General features: G+C 40.3%; 1 protein-coding gene across 1 annotated transcript; it reads left to right on the forward strand.

Moving 5' to 3' along the window:
- The first annotated feature begins 492 nt into the window (after positions 1 to 492).
- LOC110978996 (type-1 angiotensin II receptor-associated protein-like) lies at positions 493 to 19363 on the forward strand. Its single transcript, XM_022234426.2, has 6 exons — positions 493 to 686; positions 9868 to 9902; positions 13696 to 13807; positions 14385 to 14466; positions 15105 to 15153; positions 15459 to 19363. Exons 1-6 carry the CDS (start codon positions 624 to 626, stop codon positions 15667 to 15669), a joined length of 552 nt encoding a protein of 183 aa, XP_022090118.1. The 5' UTR covers positions 493 to 623; the 3' UTR covers positions 15670 to 19363.
- The last annotated feature ends 177 nt before the right edge of the window (positions 19364 to 19540 follow it).

Here is a 19540-nt window from a genome sequence, read left to right on the forward strand (position 1 = left end):
TTTTGCAAACATTTAAGTAGTTGGGAAATCCTGAAAATTCTTCAGAATCTGCTTTATGTGTTTTTGCTCATCACAAAAAATGGGGAGGCGGTGATTCAGTAGCCCCCCCCCGAAAAAATAGTGGGGATATATTTCACATCCCCAGGGATTTACACTCATGCATAATGTATATCACAAACATGCCACACTGAATATTACTTCTAGAAGTCCATACCAATCACTAACAAAATCCCTCCACACAGAAATCAGGACATCAACAAACCTCTAATTTTATTACATTAATTACAAAAGTACCAATTTTTCAGATTTTATTCCCGACGGTAAAATAACAGCCCAATATTTAGGTCAAAGGTGAATCACTTGATCTGACTCTCTGTAGTCTGGTTAAGATTGCGCAAACCCGTTGTTTAGTTTTTTCACGTGTAACGAAAGGACGGTTCGCTCAGACTAAAAGGGGACCAGACCATATACTTTTATGTAGATTTTATGATGATCTTATTCATCATCACATGCGCTAGCTCAGTAGCTGGTTAATTTTTTTCCTGATGAAGCACTAACCTCGAGAGCAGTGCGACGTCGAGCTCTTCTTTACTTACCGGGGAGTGAGGCGACAAGCTTTCACCATGAGCAGTCCCAATCCGTTGAATTTGCCGCTCGGTTCCATAATGGACAAGTGGGTTTTGAAGGTGAGCATATTTTCCGAGGTTTTTGGGGTTATTGGTCGTGCAGGTTCCAATTTATAGGGCGTGCAGTGAGCTCGCATTTGAGAAAATCGATGTGAAGGTTTGTTGGGCATGTTGGGGATCTAAAACATTGTAAAACAACGCAAGAAAGGGAGGATTATTTTTAGCTGAAATGAACCAAAAGTCGGATTGTCTGTTGAAATAAGCCAGTGGCAGTGTGTTATGCCTAACAGTTCATTTGGTTTTCTCACTAGCATGACTAGCATGACTTAGCACGACCGGCCGTGAACAGGTTGGAAAACCCAGTCCATCTGCCTATGTACTACTAGGTCCAGGGTGACCAGATTTTAGAAAACGACGTACACAACAGCACACATTGCAAGGGTGTGGAGTGCCTTAGGGGTTGTCAAGAACTTTTGTTGAATTGGAGGGTCAAATCATGCAATTTGACTTACTTTAAAAAGTGTTTATCGTTTCATTGCACTGCAAAAGAGGATTATTACATTTACTCTTCATTTAATAGAAGAGCTGACTCTGGCCTGAACGTACATTCACCTTTCACCTTTTTTATTAGAATCGGTTACTCTTGAACTTGAAGCCATCATTAAATTCTGATTCCTGATTATTTCTGAAACTCCGATAGAAAAACTATGCAGCTTCTAAGAATGTATAATCTGGAACAAGTTTTTCCTTGACCAAAGATTTCCTGACGAGTGACGACCACCGACAACCCCAAATCTTATAGTTATACAGTACCTGGATCTGTTGTCTAGGTCTCGGTCTTTGCTTCATTAGAACTGTGCTGAGATGCACAGACAGTAGACCTGGCCATAGCCGTGGAAGCCTGTTTTGGACACGGCCTTTAGGTTGGTCATTATCAATCGCGGTTATCATGACGAAATTCAACAAGAATAGTTGGAATCGTTGGGTATGACTATGCCAGACTATGCCGAGTGCACATACATGTACATGCTGCAGGCTAGCGAGCTATATTATCCGTGGGAGGCTCGACCTTGAGCAGCCTGCGATCTTGAGAACATTGCACCTGGGTACATGTAATTTCTTTGTAGTTTCATATAATTTGTTGAAATTGCAAAATACAGGAAAAAAATGTATCCTGGGAAGGGTCAGTATGGGACGCGGGACATAAGGGCAAAATAAGGGACGATTCCATAAAATATGGGACGCCTGGTCACCCTGCCATGCACACAAGCATGTTCACCATCATGTTCACCATCATGCTTGCGTCGTGCCATGACCATGATGGCATGTAGTGAAAATGTCAACAACCACTCTTTTGGGTTTCCAAGTTGTTTTTCCATGTGTTAAAGGTACATGTAGTCTGCCCGACCATGTCCAAATGTTAAAAAAGGCAATTACTTGGATCAGGTGCTATGTTTATGGGAGCTTAGGAAACTTAGAGTTACTTAGTCTAGTAGGCTGTTCGGAAATATGTAGCATTAGAGGCTCATCTGTGGGGAGATTTGCCATTTTTGGAGGTGGAACACATGCTATCCGCGTGCTCCCCAGAACTGTGGGATTTGGCGCCCACCACACGCACGGCGGACATAGAACCTCACAGTTCTGAAGAACACACGGCATAAAAATTGCAGGGTTTTCCCTCCCTTTTCAGGCATTTTGATGGGCCAGTAATGTTAATATCACTAAATATGTTCTCTTCCTGTCAAGGTATCAAGTTATCATCATTCATGAAGCAATTATGGAACTGTTTTGAAATACATTGTACTGTACATGGTGTGGGCCTCGTTACACCCTAACCAAGAAGAATGTTAAAGTATAATACCTCTCAGTTTGGAATGAAATGATGAATTTTGGAATTTACGTGAGCAAAAACTGTGTATCCCAGAAAGCCGAATTCTTTTTTAATTGACTCTTTCCTTTGGTTATACTACATGTGCATCACTGTCGATCAAAGAAAAATGTAATTAATTCACAGTAAATCTACATGTATCTTTTTCATGACCCTCAGAAGGCTGGAATGAATGGAATGTTTGTGATCTTTATTCAGTGGCTGCAGACACAGTCTAGGGGTAGTCTGTTTTCTCTTTTACAAACAAAGCTGAAAAATCAAATCTGGGTTGACCATACCTTCCTGAATTTGGGTTGACAAAGTTCAAACTGGTTGAAGAGTTGAGTTGGCATCCAGATTGGTTTTCTAATCAGTGGGGGAGATATCATTGGATTGCCCTGATTGAAGAAGTTTCCCCACAAGAATGGTACATGTAAAGCCCTGGGGTCGGAGATGTTAATGCATGTACTGGTATATAGGTTCTACAGGCCACATATCCATGTACAGTACAGGTACATATGTACATGTACATGAAGTCGCATTCTTCAGAATTTAAAATCCTTTCCCACACCTCCCTGAAAACTCACCCAAATTCTGAAATGTCACGGCAGGCTCAGAATGGATGGGTTTTATTCAATATTATTGGGCCACACCTTCCTAGTTCAAGGGATGTGTGTCAGGATTGTGCTGTGTGCTACTTTGTTTATAAAAGATGTACATGTACAATGTATACATGTACATGTACAGAGTGTGCTTAAGATTTATCTGGTTGAAAGATGGGGAACATTCTGGGAACCAGAAATGTGCAAAGGTTTTTGATTGCAAAATTTAGGATAACCACTGGTAAGGGTGATGACATTTTAAAAATGCTTACTGTGCTACGGTTGACACCGGGTCAGAAACAGTGTCACATGCAAGAGAGGTCAAACCTCAACATGAAAACCAAACCTCGTCATTTATCGGTCTCAAGCACTGTATGATACATGTAGCATTCAAACTTGAATAAAACATGTTGAATTGCAAATTACTAGTACATGTACATATGTATCAGGCACACCATATGGAGTAGAGCTGTTTGTTTGTTTGTTAGTATGCATGTCAGTGTAGGTGTGGGAAATGTGATTTTTCACCCTGTCATGCCTGTAGCAGGAGTTACATCCTCAAATGCATACATGTGCATGTACATGTACATGTATGCTTGTCTAAGCCATAAGCTCAAAAACACAAATTTAAACCACACACACACTGGTTTGTGTGTTCGGGTACCTGTATGTCCGTGCGTGACTGTTTGCAGCCTTGTTATTTGGCACAAGGGTGAAAGGTGAATTCCTGGTGATAGATCACATGCCAGTGAGCACGTGCTGGTATTTTGCCTCGTCATTCCCTGAACAGACTCAAGGAATTAGATTAAAATGGATTCTACGCAAATAAGGTCTATAAGTCAGAAATGGAGAGTGATTATTGTCCATGAACCTTCTGAAATACCCACCCATCATAAACATTAATTGAGAAACAAGTGAAGGGCTTTTTTCCCCCATTTCTCATTGGTAATTGTACACCATTGTGACATTCTGTATTGACCTTTATCGGGATGCTGCTCTGTTTTGTCCTGACCCTGTGTGCCAGATGACAAAAGAAATGTTTTTCTTCCATCCTCAATTTGATTACATTGCTTCCAGTGGTAGAAAGACATGATGGCTGCCCCATGATAAAGGTTATTCACGTAGGCAGACTCCCCAGAACAATGTGAGTGAAGTCGCTTAACATGCCATAATTAAAGACTTGTTCTTGTTAAAGACCCAGTCATTGCGCTCTGCCACTCTGCAGTAGCCAAGCCATCCATCACAAATGTCTCGTGTACTCCGGCAGCACTAAACCAATGTTTGCCAATGTAGGCCCCACGGATAAAATTAGCAGAGCTGGCAGGGTGTGAACGCGTGAGTTGATTTTACTCAAGGACTTGACTGTATTGACAGAGGCATTGATCCATCATCCAGGCTTGTTCTGTAGCACACTTTGCTCAGAGGTGCTTGATGAGAGTTAAAGTCTTTTAATTAATAAAGGCAGTTGAGGTCTGAGGGAATGAAACGTCACCTCCATTTGTAAAGACGTCCAGGTAATATTTTGCTACTGCTGTCAATGAGATACGATGCCAATGCAATTTTGTCTGTGACTAGCCATTTGCGCGATTGTAGTGGTTGCAATGCATAAACATGTTGATACTTGACCACATTTCTCTAGGTACCAGCAAAAAGTGAAATTCCTTTGAATATATGTCGTTAGTGGACTCTAGTCTATAATTTACATTGTATGTTGTGCCACCTCTGCGGACTGTTCATAGATCATTCTCAATCTTTTTACCCCAATGGCCCTAAATACTACAAAGTACCAATAGTAGTAAAACGAAGCATACAGCGCTGTCGCTTGTATAAATGTACATGACCTTATAGTTCTCTGAAGCCATAAAATACTGGTACAATAGATAAGACAATGTACCGTATACTACAGTGTTATAGCACTATGAATGCACGACTTTATTGTTCTCTCTGTGAGTAACAGTGGAAGTGTCCTAGCCAGAAGTAGTCATCTGTAGCGCTAGGTCCTTCAGGCTCAGGCTGCTATTTAGTATTTTGTAGTACTGAGTACTGCAAGCCAAATTTTGTGCAGAACTATTAGGGTTAAATTCGGAGTGTGCTGTTACAGATTGTGGGGTACATTTACGTCATACTGTGCATATAAGCCCAGATCATACTTGTGTCTGTGATGAGCAGAGACCCTGAACACCAATTACAGATGTTCAGTGGCTCCATTCATCATGCCTGATTGGATACTACCATGCCCCCAGCAGGATATTGGCTTGTGTATAATTAATTTTTGGCCTGGCCAGGGCCAGACTTTAAACTGTTAATTGTCGGCCACTTAAACAGGTAAAATGGACTTGATAGTGTGCAATATATATACGGTACACATTTACATGTACACAACCTAAAAAATAATAATAGCCAATTAATTGATACAGTGAATATAAATCATACTGCTTACATACCTTAGGCCTACATGTACATGTAGTTAACAGACTTGTACCATGTGATACCTGTACTCACGCGCATATGGCATGTGTACGTGTTTGTCAATTATTAGCTGGCTTTTATCTAATGTGCCATTGTTTTTACTGAAGCGTTAAACATGTACAACGTATGTATCCTTTTAGAATTCATAAAAACACAATTGTTTTAACACTTGATAAATTTTTAGCAGTTTTTGAAGCAGAGCTGTATATTCGTACAGAATCTAATTCAATGATTATGCATTTTGTTTGTTTGTTTTTTGTTTCCCTGTAAACCAAGTGATCCACTACCGGTTCCTCCATGTAACATGAGGAAGTACATGCACGGTGAATGGTATACTTATTGTTGGTGGTTATTGCATGTACATGTATAATTACCTTGTCAAATTGTGTGGCGTGCTCGTGAACGCGTATCTGTAAATCGATTAACTCGTACCTTTTGGCACATAAACACCTGGAAATTAATCAATATTCGGATATCATTTGCAGAGCGCCGTCTGTTTGTAGTTCCTGTGTCGCTTTAACTGAAGCAGAGCGGGACTTGAGGCAGGATGGTTGAATGAAAGAAACGGGAAGCTCGTTGACATTGACAGAAAGAAAAAAATTTATGTTACAGTACACTTGCACATGCGAGAATGGATGGCCTTTGAGCATACACACCAGTACACCGTACAGTGTGCTCAATATGATGTATATTTTGTCACATTGGTTTGAGTGCAGAACTGTAAAATGCATGTCCTGGCGTACATGTACGTACATGTACATGTACCATACATTTACAAGCTTTACATAGGCTTACCGGTACATGTGCATAAACAGAGCCACGAAATGAATTGCTGTACTTTTGAAAAATTGTACATGTATTTGCACACAACTCCTAATTCCGTCAACTTCTGGATGGTCAAACATGATTGGTGGGAAGTCAAAAATCGCATAAAAAGACAACACGCACACACAGCAGTGTGCTTGTCATTTAATTAGGTATTCGTGCCTATCGTTGGAATTGAACAAAAATAACAACATTAATGCAATTTTTCTCCTCACATTTAAGTACATTATTTAGGAAAATGCCTGTCACACTATGTACATGTACATTTTGTATCAAACGTACCGGTATAGTTGGAAATTTTTTACATTGGGTTGGAAATTTAAAGTGCATAAAAACCAGATTGTGTGAGATTTTATCTGAGCACCAACGCGGGTACTGACCGGTACAAGCATGGTACAAGTGCTCAGAACATTCACGGTACCCCCTTTACAATATACATGTATGTACATGTACATGTATGTAGTGTGTACATGTACAGAACTGTACATAGTTTGATTTTTTATGTTATTTTCATTGGTATTTTATTTTAAAAAAGATATTGCTTGTGCATATTGCGAAAGGCATTCAGGGACTGCATATCTGAAGTCATTTTACAAAGATGATTTTTAATGGTTTATATTGACAGATATAATCAGCACACTAATCGTACATGGTTGTGCTGTTCATGAAATGTTTGCTTTCCTCTGCACACAGAACTGTGTACATGTACCAGTATATGGAATTCTATCTCTGTTAAATTTCCCCAATATGCATGGATTGTTTTACCCCTACGGTGTCCTGTGTGACTGGTTCTTCCTCCCCACATAGCCTGTCAGCAAATTGAATTGCAGCGGCGAGCTGGCCCACGGAGCCTTCGAGCCTCCCTCCCTCTAACACAGTATCTGAAACAAACGTGGGTCAGTGAGTATTGATTTCCCCAAAGTGAGATGAGACCATGGATGTCTCAACCCTCTGCCTCTTCTCCCTGACTTAATTTGTATCAGGGCACTGCATAATGCGATTGCGGTATCCCAACCCAACGCGGTGTGCGCATCGTGCATTGCCTTGGGAGAGCTCACACCATTTTTGATGGATCACAATTAAGAGACTTTCGCTGGGCTACTGGTTGTGGGAAATGGAGGGGGAAGTGGAGGGCTTGGATGATATGGGGAGGGGGAACGCAGGCGAGGCAAAAGCATGAAAACTTTAGGCAATTCTTGGCCTAAACCATGTAAAACCCATCATGCATTTAAACTGATCAAAAAAGAAAGTGAACGCGGTGGAAAATCAAAAGTTCCTGCAGTCCTGTAATCTGTTATCTACTTTTGTTGTAACAGCATAATAATTATAAAGCTTGAGATACATGTACAGTATGGTCTAACTTTAACAGTAATTTGAAACAAATGTACCCGTACATGTACATGTACCGGTATACGTGTACTTAATGTATGCTCTCCTTAAATAACTTACCTACATGTACATGTACGCACCTGTAATGTTCTTTTCTCAACCTGCTCTTATTTCTTTTACACGTTTTAAAAATCCTTCTCACTTCTTTTCTGCCACTGGGGAACTAGATTGAATGTTACCGGGTAGGCTTTATACTGGGGTAAATGTCACAGTAGTGTTGAGGTGGATACATACTTGACAAGTAATGTGATGCCTACATGTTGCCGAGGGACATTGATTGTGGTGACATTTGGAAAAGCTTGTACAGAAAAAGCTTTAAGGCGAAAGTTCAGATGTCTTTTGCACGCTAGAAAAAGTTTAGTGGTTTTACAAGGAAAATCGACTTGAAGCTGCGTAGAGTTTTGTAGTTTTTTTTCCAATATTTTTAGATGTTGTGTTTGGAAAATACAAAAATGTTGTGTGTTTCTTTTAGAACTTTCATCGGTGATTCTTGTAGCAAATGCCGTAGAAAGTTAATCTTTTGGCCTCTGATAATTTACAATTCATTTACTTTTAAGGCGGGATAGGGAAAGAGGTAAACTCAAGTGTGAATAAGGAAAACAAGAGCTGTCTCACCAAAACAGCTAATTACAAAGCTGATTAGTAAGCATACCGGGTACATGTACTCGCACAGTACCAACCACATTCATTGCAGTGTCCCAGTCATTACACAAAGCCCAGTGTCTGTAATGGGCACTTGAAAATGTACAGGAACAAATGCATTTGGTGTCACATCTTTCAAGTTGTAATTATTTATTACCTGCTGGCTGCAGACATCCATTTAGAAGAAACACGTTTTGTAGTTAGTAGACAATCTGTCTCCTTTCTGAAACTGTGCCTTGGTTTGGGTCCTGGGGCCAGACACAAAATAAATTAGGTTTAGTGTACTCAGTGAACACTAAAAGTTGCCTCAAAATGGCACCTTCCCCCCCCTTCAAAAAAGGAAAAGAAAAGAGAAGAAAAATTAATCAACAGAATTTTCAGAAGCATCATCAAAGCAGTTGGTACCAAAGATTACCTGCAAATTATGCATGTACTGTTCATAAAGTGGTGTGTTTTGGTTTTCTGCGTTAATAATATTCCATCCCCGAAAAATCAGGTTTTCAGAGGACTCAGCCGTGGGATATAAATTTTGCCCCAAAAAATTTAGAATTTGAAAGGTATCACATCCCCATCCTTTGAAATAACATCAAAGGAAATCTCTTATGACTACATCAGTTAATTCTTTTGTGGCCCAATAATCAAAAGGAGGAGGGCTGCTTCATAACCTTTGTAAAGCTCTCACTGAGCTATCACAAATCGCCATGGGAATCAATCTATGTGTAGGTCGTTATCAGAGTCCTGGCAATTTTGAGTTGTTTTCTTCCCTCTAATTGAAGGCATGTTTATTGACGTGAACAAGCCAGTAGTTTACTAATGAAATTTAAAGTGCTTCATGCACAGGTGTATGTGGCAGTATGATACATGTATGTCTGCATATGTACACATTTTCATAATTGATTAGTATTCAATTTAAATAGCATTCTCAATTCATTTAACAATTTCACTTGATCAGAATTAGCTATGACTCTAAATAGTCCTTACTAGGGTAGAGTTATTTTGCTAACTGTTCATACACTGTACAGTGTACATATACCTGTACAGTATGCTTATCACATGTACATGTACAGTATGCTTATCACATGTACACGTATGCACATGTGCTTGTACATGTATGTACACGACCATTTTGTAATTGTGTAATGTTGATGTTTGACACATGTACATATTTGTACAGTCCATGAGTCACATGAGCCTTTCAACCTGCTGGTTCGTGTATGTACATGTACAGTACATACATGTACATGAACACGTACATGTACATGTGTACACCTAAAAGTAAGCAATTTGAATGCCCACAATTTCTAGGAAGTTTTCAGTATGATTTTTGCGCCTTGGCTGTAAAGAAACATGTATGAGACATTGCAGAGCCAACCGAGTGGAATGAAAATCTTGAATTATTCTCCAAGGTTTCCCATCTTCTCTTTCTCTTTTTCCTCCTCTTCTACAGATCATTGTGGCAACGCACTTCCTCTTGACAGTATGGTGAGTGCATGGATTACTGGGTTCTTTTTTTTTTCCCTCACTATTGTACCCCAGGGAGCAAAGACTGCCTGGATCATTCCAGCCCTCAAAGAGGGCACTTGAGGCCAAACAAATCTGTCAAAATGAGAAATTTAGGATTGGCATGCATCCCAACAATGTGCTGAATTTTCTGCGAGCGACACTTAACTAAAACCTCACGCCCACACGTACATGTGTGGTTTGACAGTTTATGCATTCATGAAGTTGAATGTCATTAGGCAGACCACATTCATGTGAATGTAGATTGTGACAGAGTGAGGCATACACGCGTCATTCTGTGAAAGTAAGGACTAAATTCATGTTGATGCGCATTTAGTTGGTTTAAGTTTTATTCGCACCCGCGTTCATCAACGCGCACAGGTCTGCGTTGCGTGTGTGCACCTTAGTTCGAAATCCTTCCTTTTTTTGTTTGGTTTGTTCAGTTCTATCCTTGATGTTGATTACGTTTGAAGTTAGAGATTACATTTAATGCTACCTGAGTTCAACAAAGTCATTAGAGGAAGTCATCACAGTGGCCGGCTGTCACATGTGAAGTTTAATGTACAGAAACCAATTGTAGCATTACCGACACAAGTAGTATACTGTACTTTACATATCCAGTCACTGGGAGCGCCTCTCCTGGTTAGTTGTCAGTTTTGTATGCCCATTCGACAAAATTTCAGTTTCAAGTTGTGTTGTGAAATATCGGAACATGTACAGTGTACATTTGTAAAAGTAAAAGTGAAATGCTCTTTAAATGAAACGTGACCATTTTTGCATTGCTTAATTTAATTCTGTGATACGTGTACTGTACCTTCTAGTTCCATGTCTGAAGGTTGTGAAATGTTGAAAGTCAAGGACCATGCCGTCTTGGTCAGTGCTCATTTACCGGAGTGTAGCGTTTGTGTTTACACATTGAACATTTTGGAAATGGAGCTATGCTCTTCATCATGTTTGAAGGAAAAGATCACACAAAATTGGTCCTAAATTGAAAAACAAACATGTTTTTTGTAAACTGTAAAAGAATTGCTTACAAATGCTAAGAAGGTGAAATGAAAAGTTCACACCACCTTTTTCATTCCTTGAAAGAAGAGACATTTGGTAAGAATGGAATACGAGGGATAATCTGGCTGTCCACACTTGCATTATCTTGATTAAGACTGGCTGTCTCCATAACTCAAGAGAGGAGAGGTTTTGATTGCCATGTAAATGCGTCACTCGTCAACTGGCAAACTCAGTCCTCCTAACATTGATCTCTTTGCCATTTGGAACGGACGCAAAGGAAGACAACAGACCCTGCTTCTTCCTTGTCTGTAGTCCCGCACCGGCCATGGAAAATAAAAATTTTGTTGATTCTAAGTGACCACCTACACATTTGATGAAGAATTTCATATCATGAAAAAAGTTTCCTACTTACAATTTTCGTAAGGATCTTCAGATTGATCCAGCTATTATGATATTCATTTTGATTTTGCCAGTCATACGTACCTTCAGCAGACCTCCCAACCCTCCTGATTTGGGCGGAAAATTTCCACTTTTCACTTTGTTTCAGCAATTCCGATGTTGCCCCTAAAAATTCCTCCAAAATTTTGACGCACCTATGCATTACCAGAAACTGACCGTGTATCTTGTGCATGTACTGTAATACAACTTATCCGACCCACCTCAACGGTCAATGCAGTGCAAGTTGCATGAGCCACATCCGTGGCAGCGCCCTCTTTTGATGCATACCAGCCACAAGATGGACGTGATACATGGATGTGATACCAAAATCGTTCATGGATGAAACAGCCCTCTATCAACAAACTACCGGTACATTGTAGCTAAGATTGTATGGGTCGCGTGGCACCCAGTTTCACTAGGAATGGCAGATAAGAATGTTCGAATCCAAGATTAAGCACTGACTGCGAAATCGACCACGATCACATCAAGTGTGCAAGCACCACACAGTGCATTTTTCGCTGAATTTCATGCTGAACTTTACAGTGAATCAACACATACAGGAGATGAAAACTTCTTGCGGACCATTGCAGATGATGTAAACTCTTGTGGAAATCAACAGTTTGTGGAATTGGTGAGAATGTGCGGTACTGTACATCATCACGGACACGGATTCAACCCCTTTACAATGCAGCACTGATTTTTACTTGCTCATGTTAATATGGAGAATATTCCGATTTTTCATGAAAAATTCCGAATTTTGAGAAGGATTCCGAATTCTTAATGGCCAGTGTTGGGAGGTCTGCTTCAACATTATGTTTTAAAAATGTTTAATGACAGAAGTAGGCATGGTTATCAGAGAAAACCTGTCGGATAAGATGAAGTCAGTTGGATAGTACATGTACATGTCTAGGTACTGGACATGTACATGTACATGACATGGAAGTATTGCTCAGCCATACCAAAATAGATCCTATGCACAAGAGAAATACATATAGATGTACTTATGTACTTGTCAAATGGGTTGCATTTTTTTTCTTTTTTGAAATGACTGGGAAAAAGGACTCCATTTGCATGTACAGTACATACATGCCTCCCCGCCTCGGGGGACAGAAGGGGGCCGGCTGGGCACAGGGGCGCTCTCTCTGCTCGGTAAAGATCCTTCCGCAGGTTCACCTACGGAGATGTATTCACTTTTTTAGTTCTTAGTACCGGTAGGTTTAGGAGTTCTTTGGGGGCATACTCTGAAAAGTTTTGCTGTGACATTTTGTGAAACTACAGTAAGATCCCTGATGATGTACAATACATGTACACAGGCAACTCATGCATGAGTCTGTTGGCACTCTATCAAACCTTCAGTAATTATGTGTGCATGTATTGTGCAGTGTACAGCATGTACATGTACATTGTAATATGCAGGTTCTTTAAGCTCTGAGCCAAAATTTATGTCACATTGTTGATCTACCATGATCACTGATATTGAAGAGGAATTAATACTGAGAAAGGATTTCTGCTTGGTAAAATGTAAATACATATCCCACCCCAAAAAGTACACAGTTGTTTCTGCTCTTATAACAACTGAACGTTGGATCTGACAAACTCTTACAAATTAGTGTATAGAATATTTAAGTCTGGATGCGTTGGAAGCATCATGGGAGGTGATTAAAGTTCATTTACACAGCTTGAACGCCGCCTCAAAATCCGGTGAGAGCGTAACCCTATTCCGACATCCATCCTGTGCTTTCGGACATCGCTGCATGTGTGATGTCATGCATTTTGAATGAAAAGAAAAACTGTGTCGGGCTGGAATGGTGAGTGTTTGTCCAACAACACTCTACTGACAAGTGGGTCAAACAATATAGGACGGGGAAAAAAAACCCTTTCACTCTTCCGTCAACAGATACCTGATCTGGGTTTTTGTTGGTTTGAAGTGAATCATATGAGTATGGCTTTTAAATCAACTCGTTGTTTGGGTTTTCTTTTTTGGATTCAAGCAAAGTTAAATTTGTGTCAGGATTTTCAGAAAGAAACATCCGTCAATATTGCAAACCAGTACATGATGTACATGTCATGTATTCAGGCCACGATCCTTAAGGGAAATAGACCTAAAAACATGCAGAAAGCCCCAAGTTGATGCAACTCTAGTTGATGAAAACACTTACATATACATACATTTACCAGGGATTTCAGGAAATGAAATGCCTTGACGTATGGGATTTCAAGAAAGTGAAGGACATCTGAGAAAGATGTTTGAGACCTTTTTCTCCATTTTTGTTTAGCAGGGCAAATTGTCTTGAAGATTAAATATATGCTGTTCATTTTTCTTCTTGATTAGGGCGCAACTTGGGGTTTTCCTCCCAAGTGGATACGAGTACATGAACATCATCCTTATTCTGACTGGCCTGTGGGCCGTAGCAATGCCAGAGAGCAAAGATAGTATGCACATGGTAAGATTCTTGTCCATGTTGATCCAAGTCATGGGTGTGGCCAGGATATTTTGGGGGGGAGGGGAGGAGAGAACCACTTTTTTTCCGGCGGGAAAATTTCCTTGGGGAACACCCCTCAGTAGGAACTGATAAACCTGGCCCCCTCCTATTAATTAACAGTTTTTGAGGTTGTTTCAAGCTAATCAGTGATTTTCACCCCTTACACCTTTTCTTCCCATTTCTGTTGCTTTTTTCCTTTTGGATTTTTCCAATTACACCGGGGGAAAGTGCCTTCTCATCCCTTGCCTGTAAAGCGATGCGCAAACACTCAATCCCTCCTTACCCTTCCCAAGATAGAAAAATCTTCTGAACTCTCTTATGACCATACGGTGTCAATCATGAAATGGACGTTAAAAATGTCACTTAATGATAACACTGTCAGCTGTCTTGGATTCAACTCAGGTGCCATTTACAGCGATACATCTATGTACGTAGTTGAGAGTGAATCCCAGCTTTCAGTTCTAGAGCTTGTTAATCTTGTGGTGGATAACCAAATTCTTGTTGGATTTATCGATAGTTTTTCTTCCTTTCTTTCCAGTTCTTCATCTTCCACCTCATGAGCATTTTGACAGACATCATTTTCCTGGGCGTGTTCTTTGGACCATCTCAGGATAGCCTCTGTGAGTGCTATTCTGCCGTTTTCTGCTCGTCTGCTTAGTGTTCATTTTCCTCTGTGCTTACATTGGACAAGTTTGATCAAGGACCACTAGTTACCTTTTGGTTGGTTCATGACGTACCTAGCACATGTGTAGTAAAGTTGAAGTGCGAACAAGTCAACCGTCATCAGGTCATTATGCCGAAGGGAGAAAAAGTGGCCGCAGGAAGGACAAAATAGCAGAAATAAAAGTGAAAATGGTCGTGCACTAGTAGCAAACTTGTACTGTTTTTCCAGCATTTTTTCTTATAACTGGTCCTCTCTGCACTGTGCTATTAAAACTGTTTATGGTAACCAACGACACGACCAACCTCGATAAGCTGGTCGCAAATAGTTGAGTAGATTAGTCCACCCATCGTCAACTAGTGTGCGTTCGATGAGAGTTAGTCCAACTATGGTTAATTATGGTCCTTGATCAAACATGTACCCTCACACTTCACCCACTTAAATCAAGTGGTTGGCAGTGACTACTCACTGATAGTTTCAAACGTATTCCATAATTGTTGCATACATTGTACTCCCCTTTACAGGCACATGTACATAACACACTCTGATTTCTTTTACTCCATTGTAACATTTTTGCTTATTTTGGTATCTCAACAGGTAGTGGAATTACAACAACTGCTTGCAGCAACTTCCGATTCAGTGCAGGGTATGGTAATACCGTACATGACCATGTGACCAGATTTCTCACAATGAGGCTTGAGGCCATTTTGTCAGTAGCTTTTATTTTAATTTGCATTAGAAAGAGCAAACAAAGTTCATGTGTTTTTGATGCATTACGCAGTGTGGCATCTTGAGGACAGAAGGAGAAAAAGCAACCCATAGCATTTGGACATTTTGGCCTGGTTCCAGCCAAGTCTTAGATGAATTCCCCCAAAAGTTCCTTGCTGGTAGTGATGGCAAGATATCAGAATTTCTTTGATAATTGGGCCATTTTTTCTCCCAAACATCCAGGATGGCCATCATTAACCTGATCATCAAGCCACTTAGCGCCATCTTCCTCTTTATGGAGCTGCGGCGGAGGAGTGGAGCCTACACAGGCTTCCCGGGTCATCCCGGATCCAGTGGCTATGAGAACATCGACCAGCCCATTCCGACCAATCAGCAGGTGGAAGCTGCCCAGCCCCACCAATCAGCATTGGATAAACCCTACCTACCGCAGTGAAGACACGCCTCCCGGAGCAATAGCTATGTGAGAAAAAGATACCAATACTGCAGTACTCATGAATATGTACGTTGGGGGTCCTTGTCATTTATGAATATTCATAATATTATCTTATTTGGGTTATGAATATTCATTGTACAGTTGCTGTGATGAATATTCTAATGAACTCCGCTTTTCATGTGTGAGTAGTGATTTGACAAACATGCGAGAGTCGTGGATCTCATTTGGATAATACTGTCTCGATCCAGTTCTATAAGATCCTTCCAAATGTTCTGTGCTTCTAAACTAAAAGGTGTCTCTCAAATGACATCACTTCCTACAAATTGCCACGTGCATCCGCAAGTGGGGCTTCAAATTCATGACACGCAAGCGTTTTGGATCAACATTTGCACACTGCACGCACATGCACCTGATGGCCTTCGGTACGTAGTTATAATATTCCTACGAAGCTGGCATCGTACATGTATGAGAGAGATCTACATGTATACCTAGAAAATGGCAAAATTCTGGAAGGGGAATTGAAATTAATTGCACAGAAATCATTCTTGTACTCAAGGGCCTTGTAGAACTGAGCGAAATGTTTGCAAGAGAAACGAGCAGCACTCATGAATACATCTGCTTGGATAAACGATCCTGATGAATATTAATTATCAGGGATTGGTTGGTTGGTTGCTGGGGGCCAGACGGTTGTGATGTAGGAATGTACATACATGTACACCGTACTGTTGTATTTTGCTTACGAAGATTTGTAGTAGAAAGTGGAAACTGTACGTAGCTTGAGAAGAGTTTTCCTGTCTAACATTCCATTTGTATTCTCAAGCAATAAGAATGTCAGTGTATCAGATGGTCTTTCTTAGATAACGGGCTAGGTGTTTTGGTTTAGAACCAAGTTATGCTGTTCTTTTACCAGTGGGTCTTAGAGGAGACAGTTGGGTGGAAGTGGGTAAATGCTGGGAGCATAGGCGAGGATTTCATGTTGAGGTGGTGGCGGTTCTCTGGTTCCCCTTGCTAAAGTACTTGTGTGGTTTTGCTAGGATCTTTATTGCACATGTAGGTTGCAAAACAGGTCCACAAGACCTGACTGGGACTTACACTCGTCCATGCAAGGTAAGCAACTTTCTGAAAAACAGTTTAAGAGGTATTTTAGATTTGGGTTTATCTGTGGCAATGTAAAGAGGAGATGAGTTTCAAGGAAATCATGATCAGAAATTGAAGGAGCATTCTCAGTGTTTTCCAATTGTGAGCTACTCCCAACATCAAGGAATGCCCGTGTAAAGGAACGTTAATTGAGTCTGTTAAAACCGGCGCTCACTCATATTTATTGCATACACAATACACTAGGTTTGTGGACATTCAGCGGAAAATTACCTGTCCTGGCCAGATGTGAAGAGGAAGCGGTATATGCCTGTAGCGTGTTCACTATCTAAGCAGGCGTGTGACTTCTTAAATCTGCTGGTTTTCCTGTTTTATACATGTACCTGCACTTCCCATGTGCTCCATTACAATTTGAAAAAATTGTACAATTTTACTGCAGCTTGGAATGGCTTAGATTTCAAGTGTCCAAGTTGAAAAATGCTTAACATTTTCTTCAGTGACTGCCACACCCTGTTGAGTAAACAGGTGTGAATGTTGTCCATTAACCCTAACCCTCCTCAATCCTTCACCTGTTGGAGGACTGAGGAGTGTTAGGGTTAATGCATAGAGTTCTTGTGCACTGTGTTTTTCCTGCAAGGGTTCAATGATCAAAGAACGGAGGCTCTACTCATGCCAAGGCCGTGCTTGAATAAGTTGGCCGTGGGCTTGCTGTAACGTATTTCTGTGGGAAACTAGCTGAAGCTGCTAGCTTGTGGCTCGTGGCTTTCATAGGTGCACTTGTCATTTCTAGCCACAGCCATGACATCTGGCCACCATAGCCAAATCCACAGACTTGCCTCAGTGGGAGCTGCACTGTGCAAGATCTCACATTGCTGCACCTGATTTGAAAACCTGATTAGCTCCAGAGGAAACTATATGAAATCCAAGTTTGACACGCTTGTAAATGAGCTGTTATATCTGAACTGCAAGTAAGTAGAGGGGAAAAATGTATAAAATACTTTTATAATTGTAAAAAGTGCTAATTGATTAAAAGTCCTTATTGATGTCTTATGCTCTGCGGGTACATGTAATTGACATGTAGGTAAGTATCCACCATAAGCAAAAGCACTCCCTCATCCGTTAAACAGAGCCAGGTTGGTCAGGAGTGTTCATTTTGTTGGCAGCCATGTGTCTGTAACGCATGCATTTCATAGTTGTTTGTGAACTGGCAAAGTGCAGTTCCAACCAACAGAGCTAGGAAAATTGCTTCCTTTCTTGGTCCAGCTGGGGGCTCTTAAAGAAGTTAGTTTGAATCAAACATGGAAGGACCGGTTGCCAGTACATTGACTTTTCTGAGTAAAGCAGATCAGTTGCTTACGTTTCTGTCGAAGTTGACCTTGCAGTTCACATGGGGCTAATTTCATAGAGCTGCTTAAGCACAAAATTTGCTTAAGCACGAAAAAATCTTGCTTAATAAATCAGGTAACTAGCCAAAATTCTAGCCAAGACGCTGTCCGAAACATACCTAATACTGGTTTTACAAGGTTTTCTTTTTGATCATTTGCCTATTGCTTTCCACTGGTAAACAGGTGTTTTGGGATCGTACGTAGCTGTCTTTTGGTTAGCACGACAATCAGATTGAGTTTGAGCTGATAACCTTTATTTTTAAGCAAGATTTTTTCACGCTTGAGCAAATTTTGTGCTTAAGCAGCTCTATGAAATTTGCCCCTGGTAGTCTGCTAGAGTTTCATACACGTATATGTAGCTGTGTATGTATGCTAAAGGTTTGGAACCAGTATCGTTATGGATATGCATGTAGGTAATTTGCATATATATGCATGAACTTGCAGCCAATGGGAAAAAAAACCCAGACATATATAGGCTTCCTGCCCGCTTAGAGATTGTAAATCTTAGCAAAAGTGACCATCTCAGATGTGTGAATGACTAGTTGTTAAGTGTGCTTTGGGGCAAGCTGTAATCATGTACTCTGTACATTTGAAGAACTTCTATCCATGTATTATTGGCATTCAGAGTTGAAGAATGAAACGTATCCCATGTGATGGTTGGAGATTGTGTAAATGGATGTTCTTATGATAGATTATAACAGAATCATGATATTTTCAATAGAACCTGGACAGTCTGGGAACTAGTTGTCACCTGGGTACCCTTTGTAAGTATTTGCATGTGTCTGCCAATGTAGAATGTAACTCCATACTCGGCAGGAAAAAAAAATGAAGACATTGAAACAGATGCTGGAAAGGAGTCTAACACTTGACATGCTTGAAAAAGACAAACGTATCTAACATTAATTTAACTCTCAAGAACTACTTCACGAGTGCTCCAGGGTGGGGAAGGGTAGCCTTGATTGAGTAATGGACAGTGTCAACAAATTGGTTGTATCATTTTCATTTGCATGCGTACAACATGAGATTTTCAATTTGAAATATTCTTTACATATTTTCCTGCAATATGTTTGGCTGTTCATACTCGTCTGAGACAAGGATTTTGTCTGAGAAGACTGTAGACCAACAGGTATTTTCGTGCATTTATATTATTACATCAGTTTATGTTAAATGTACATTTTTGAACTGTGAAATATAAGTGTATTCTGTATAAAGTAGGATTTTTGTCATTTTGTTGTGTTTATTTCACGAACATTCAGCCTGCCAAAGCAAGTTGGTTGATGCAGGTGTGGCAAGATTGTGCTGATCCAAGGGATGACCTTTGTCACATACCAACTTCCTTTTTATCAGATGATCCCGCGGAAAAAGGATTTAAAATTGTAATGAATATTACA

This window comes from Acanthaster planci, linkage group LG16 (assembly GCF_054643075.1).
Source record: "Acanthaster planci isolate LZ-2023a linkage group LG16, COTS_SCS, whole genome shotgun sequence".
NCBI lineage: Eukaryota > Metazoa > Echinodermata > Asteroidea > Valvatida > Acanthasteridae > Acanthaster > Acanthaster planci.

What these genes read in the sequence shown, in the direction of transcription:
- LOC110978996 (XM_022234426.2), top strand. Translation starts at nt 624, where the DNA reads ATGAGCAGTCCCAATCCGTTGAATTTGCCGCTCGGTTCCATAATGGAC. An exon ending in TGGACAAGTGGGTTTTGAAG is followed by an intron (nt 687 to 9,867) that starts GTGAGCATATTT and finishes CCTCTTCTACAG; the next exon opens with ATCATTGTGGCAACGCACTT. An exon ending in GCAAAGATAGTATGCACATG is followed by an intron (nt 13,808 to 14,384) that starts GTAAGATTCTTG and finishes CTTTCTTTCCAG; the next exon opens with TTCTTCATCTTCCACCTCAT.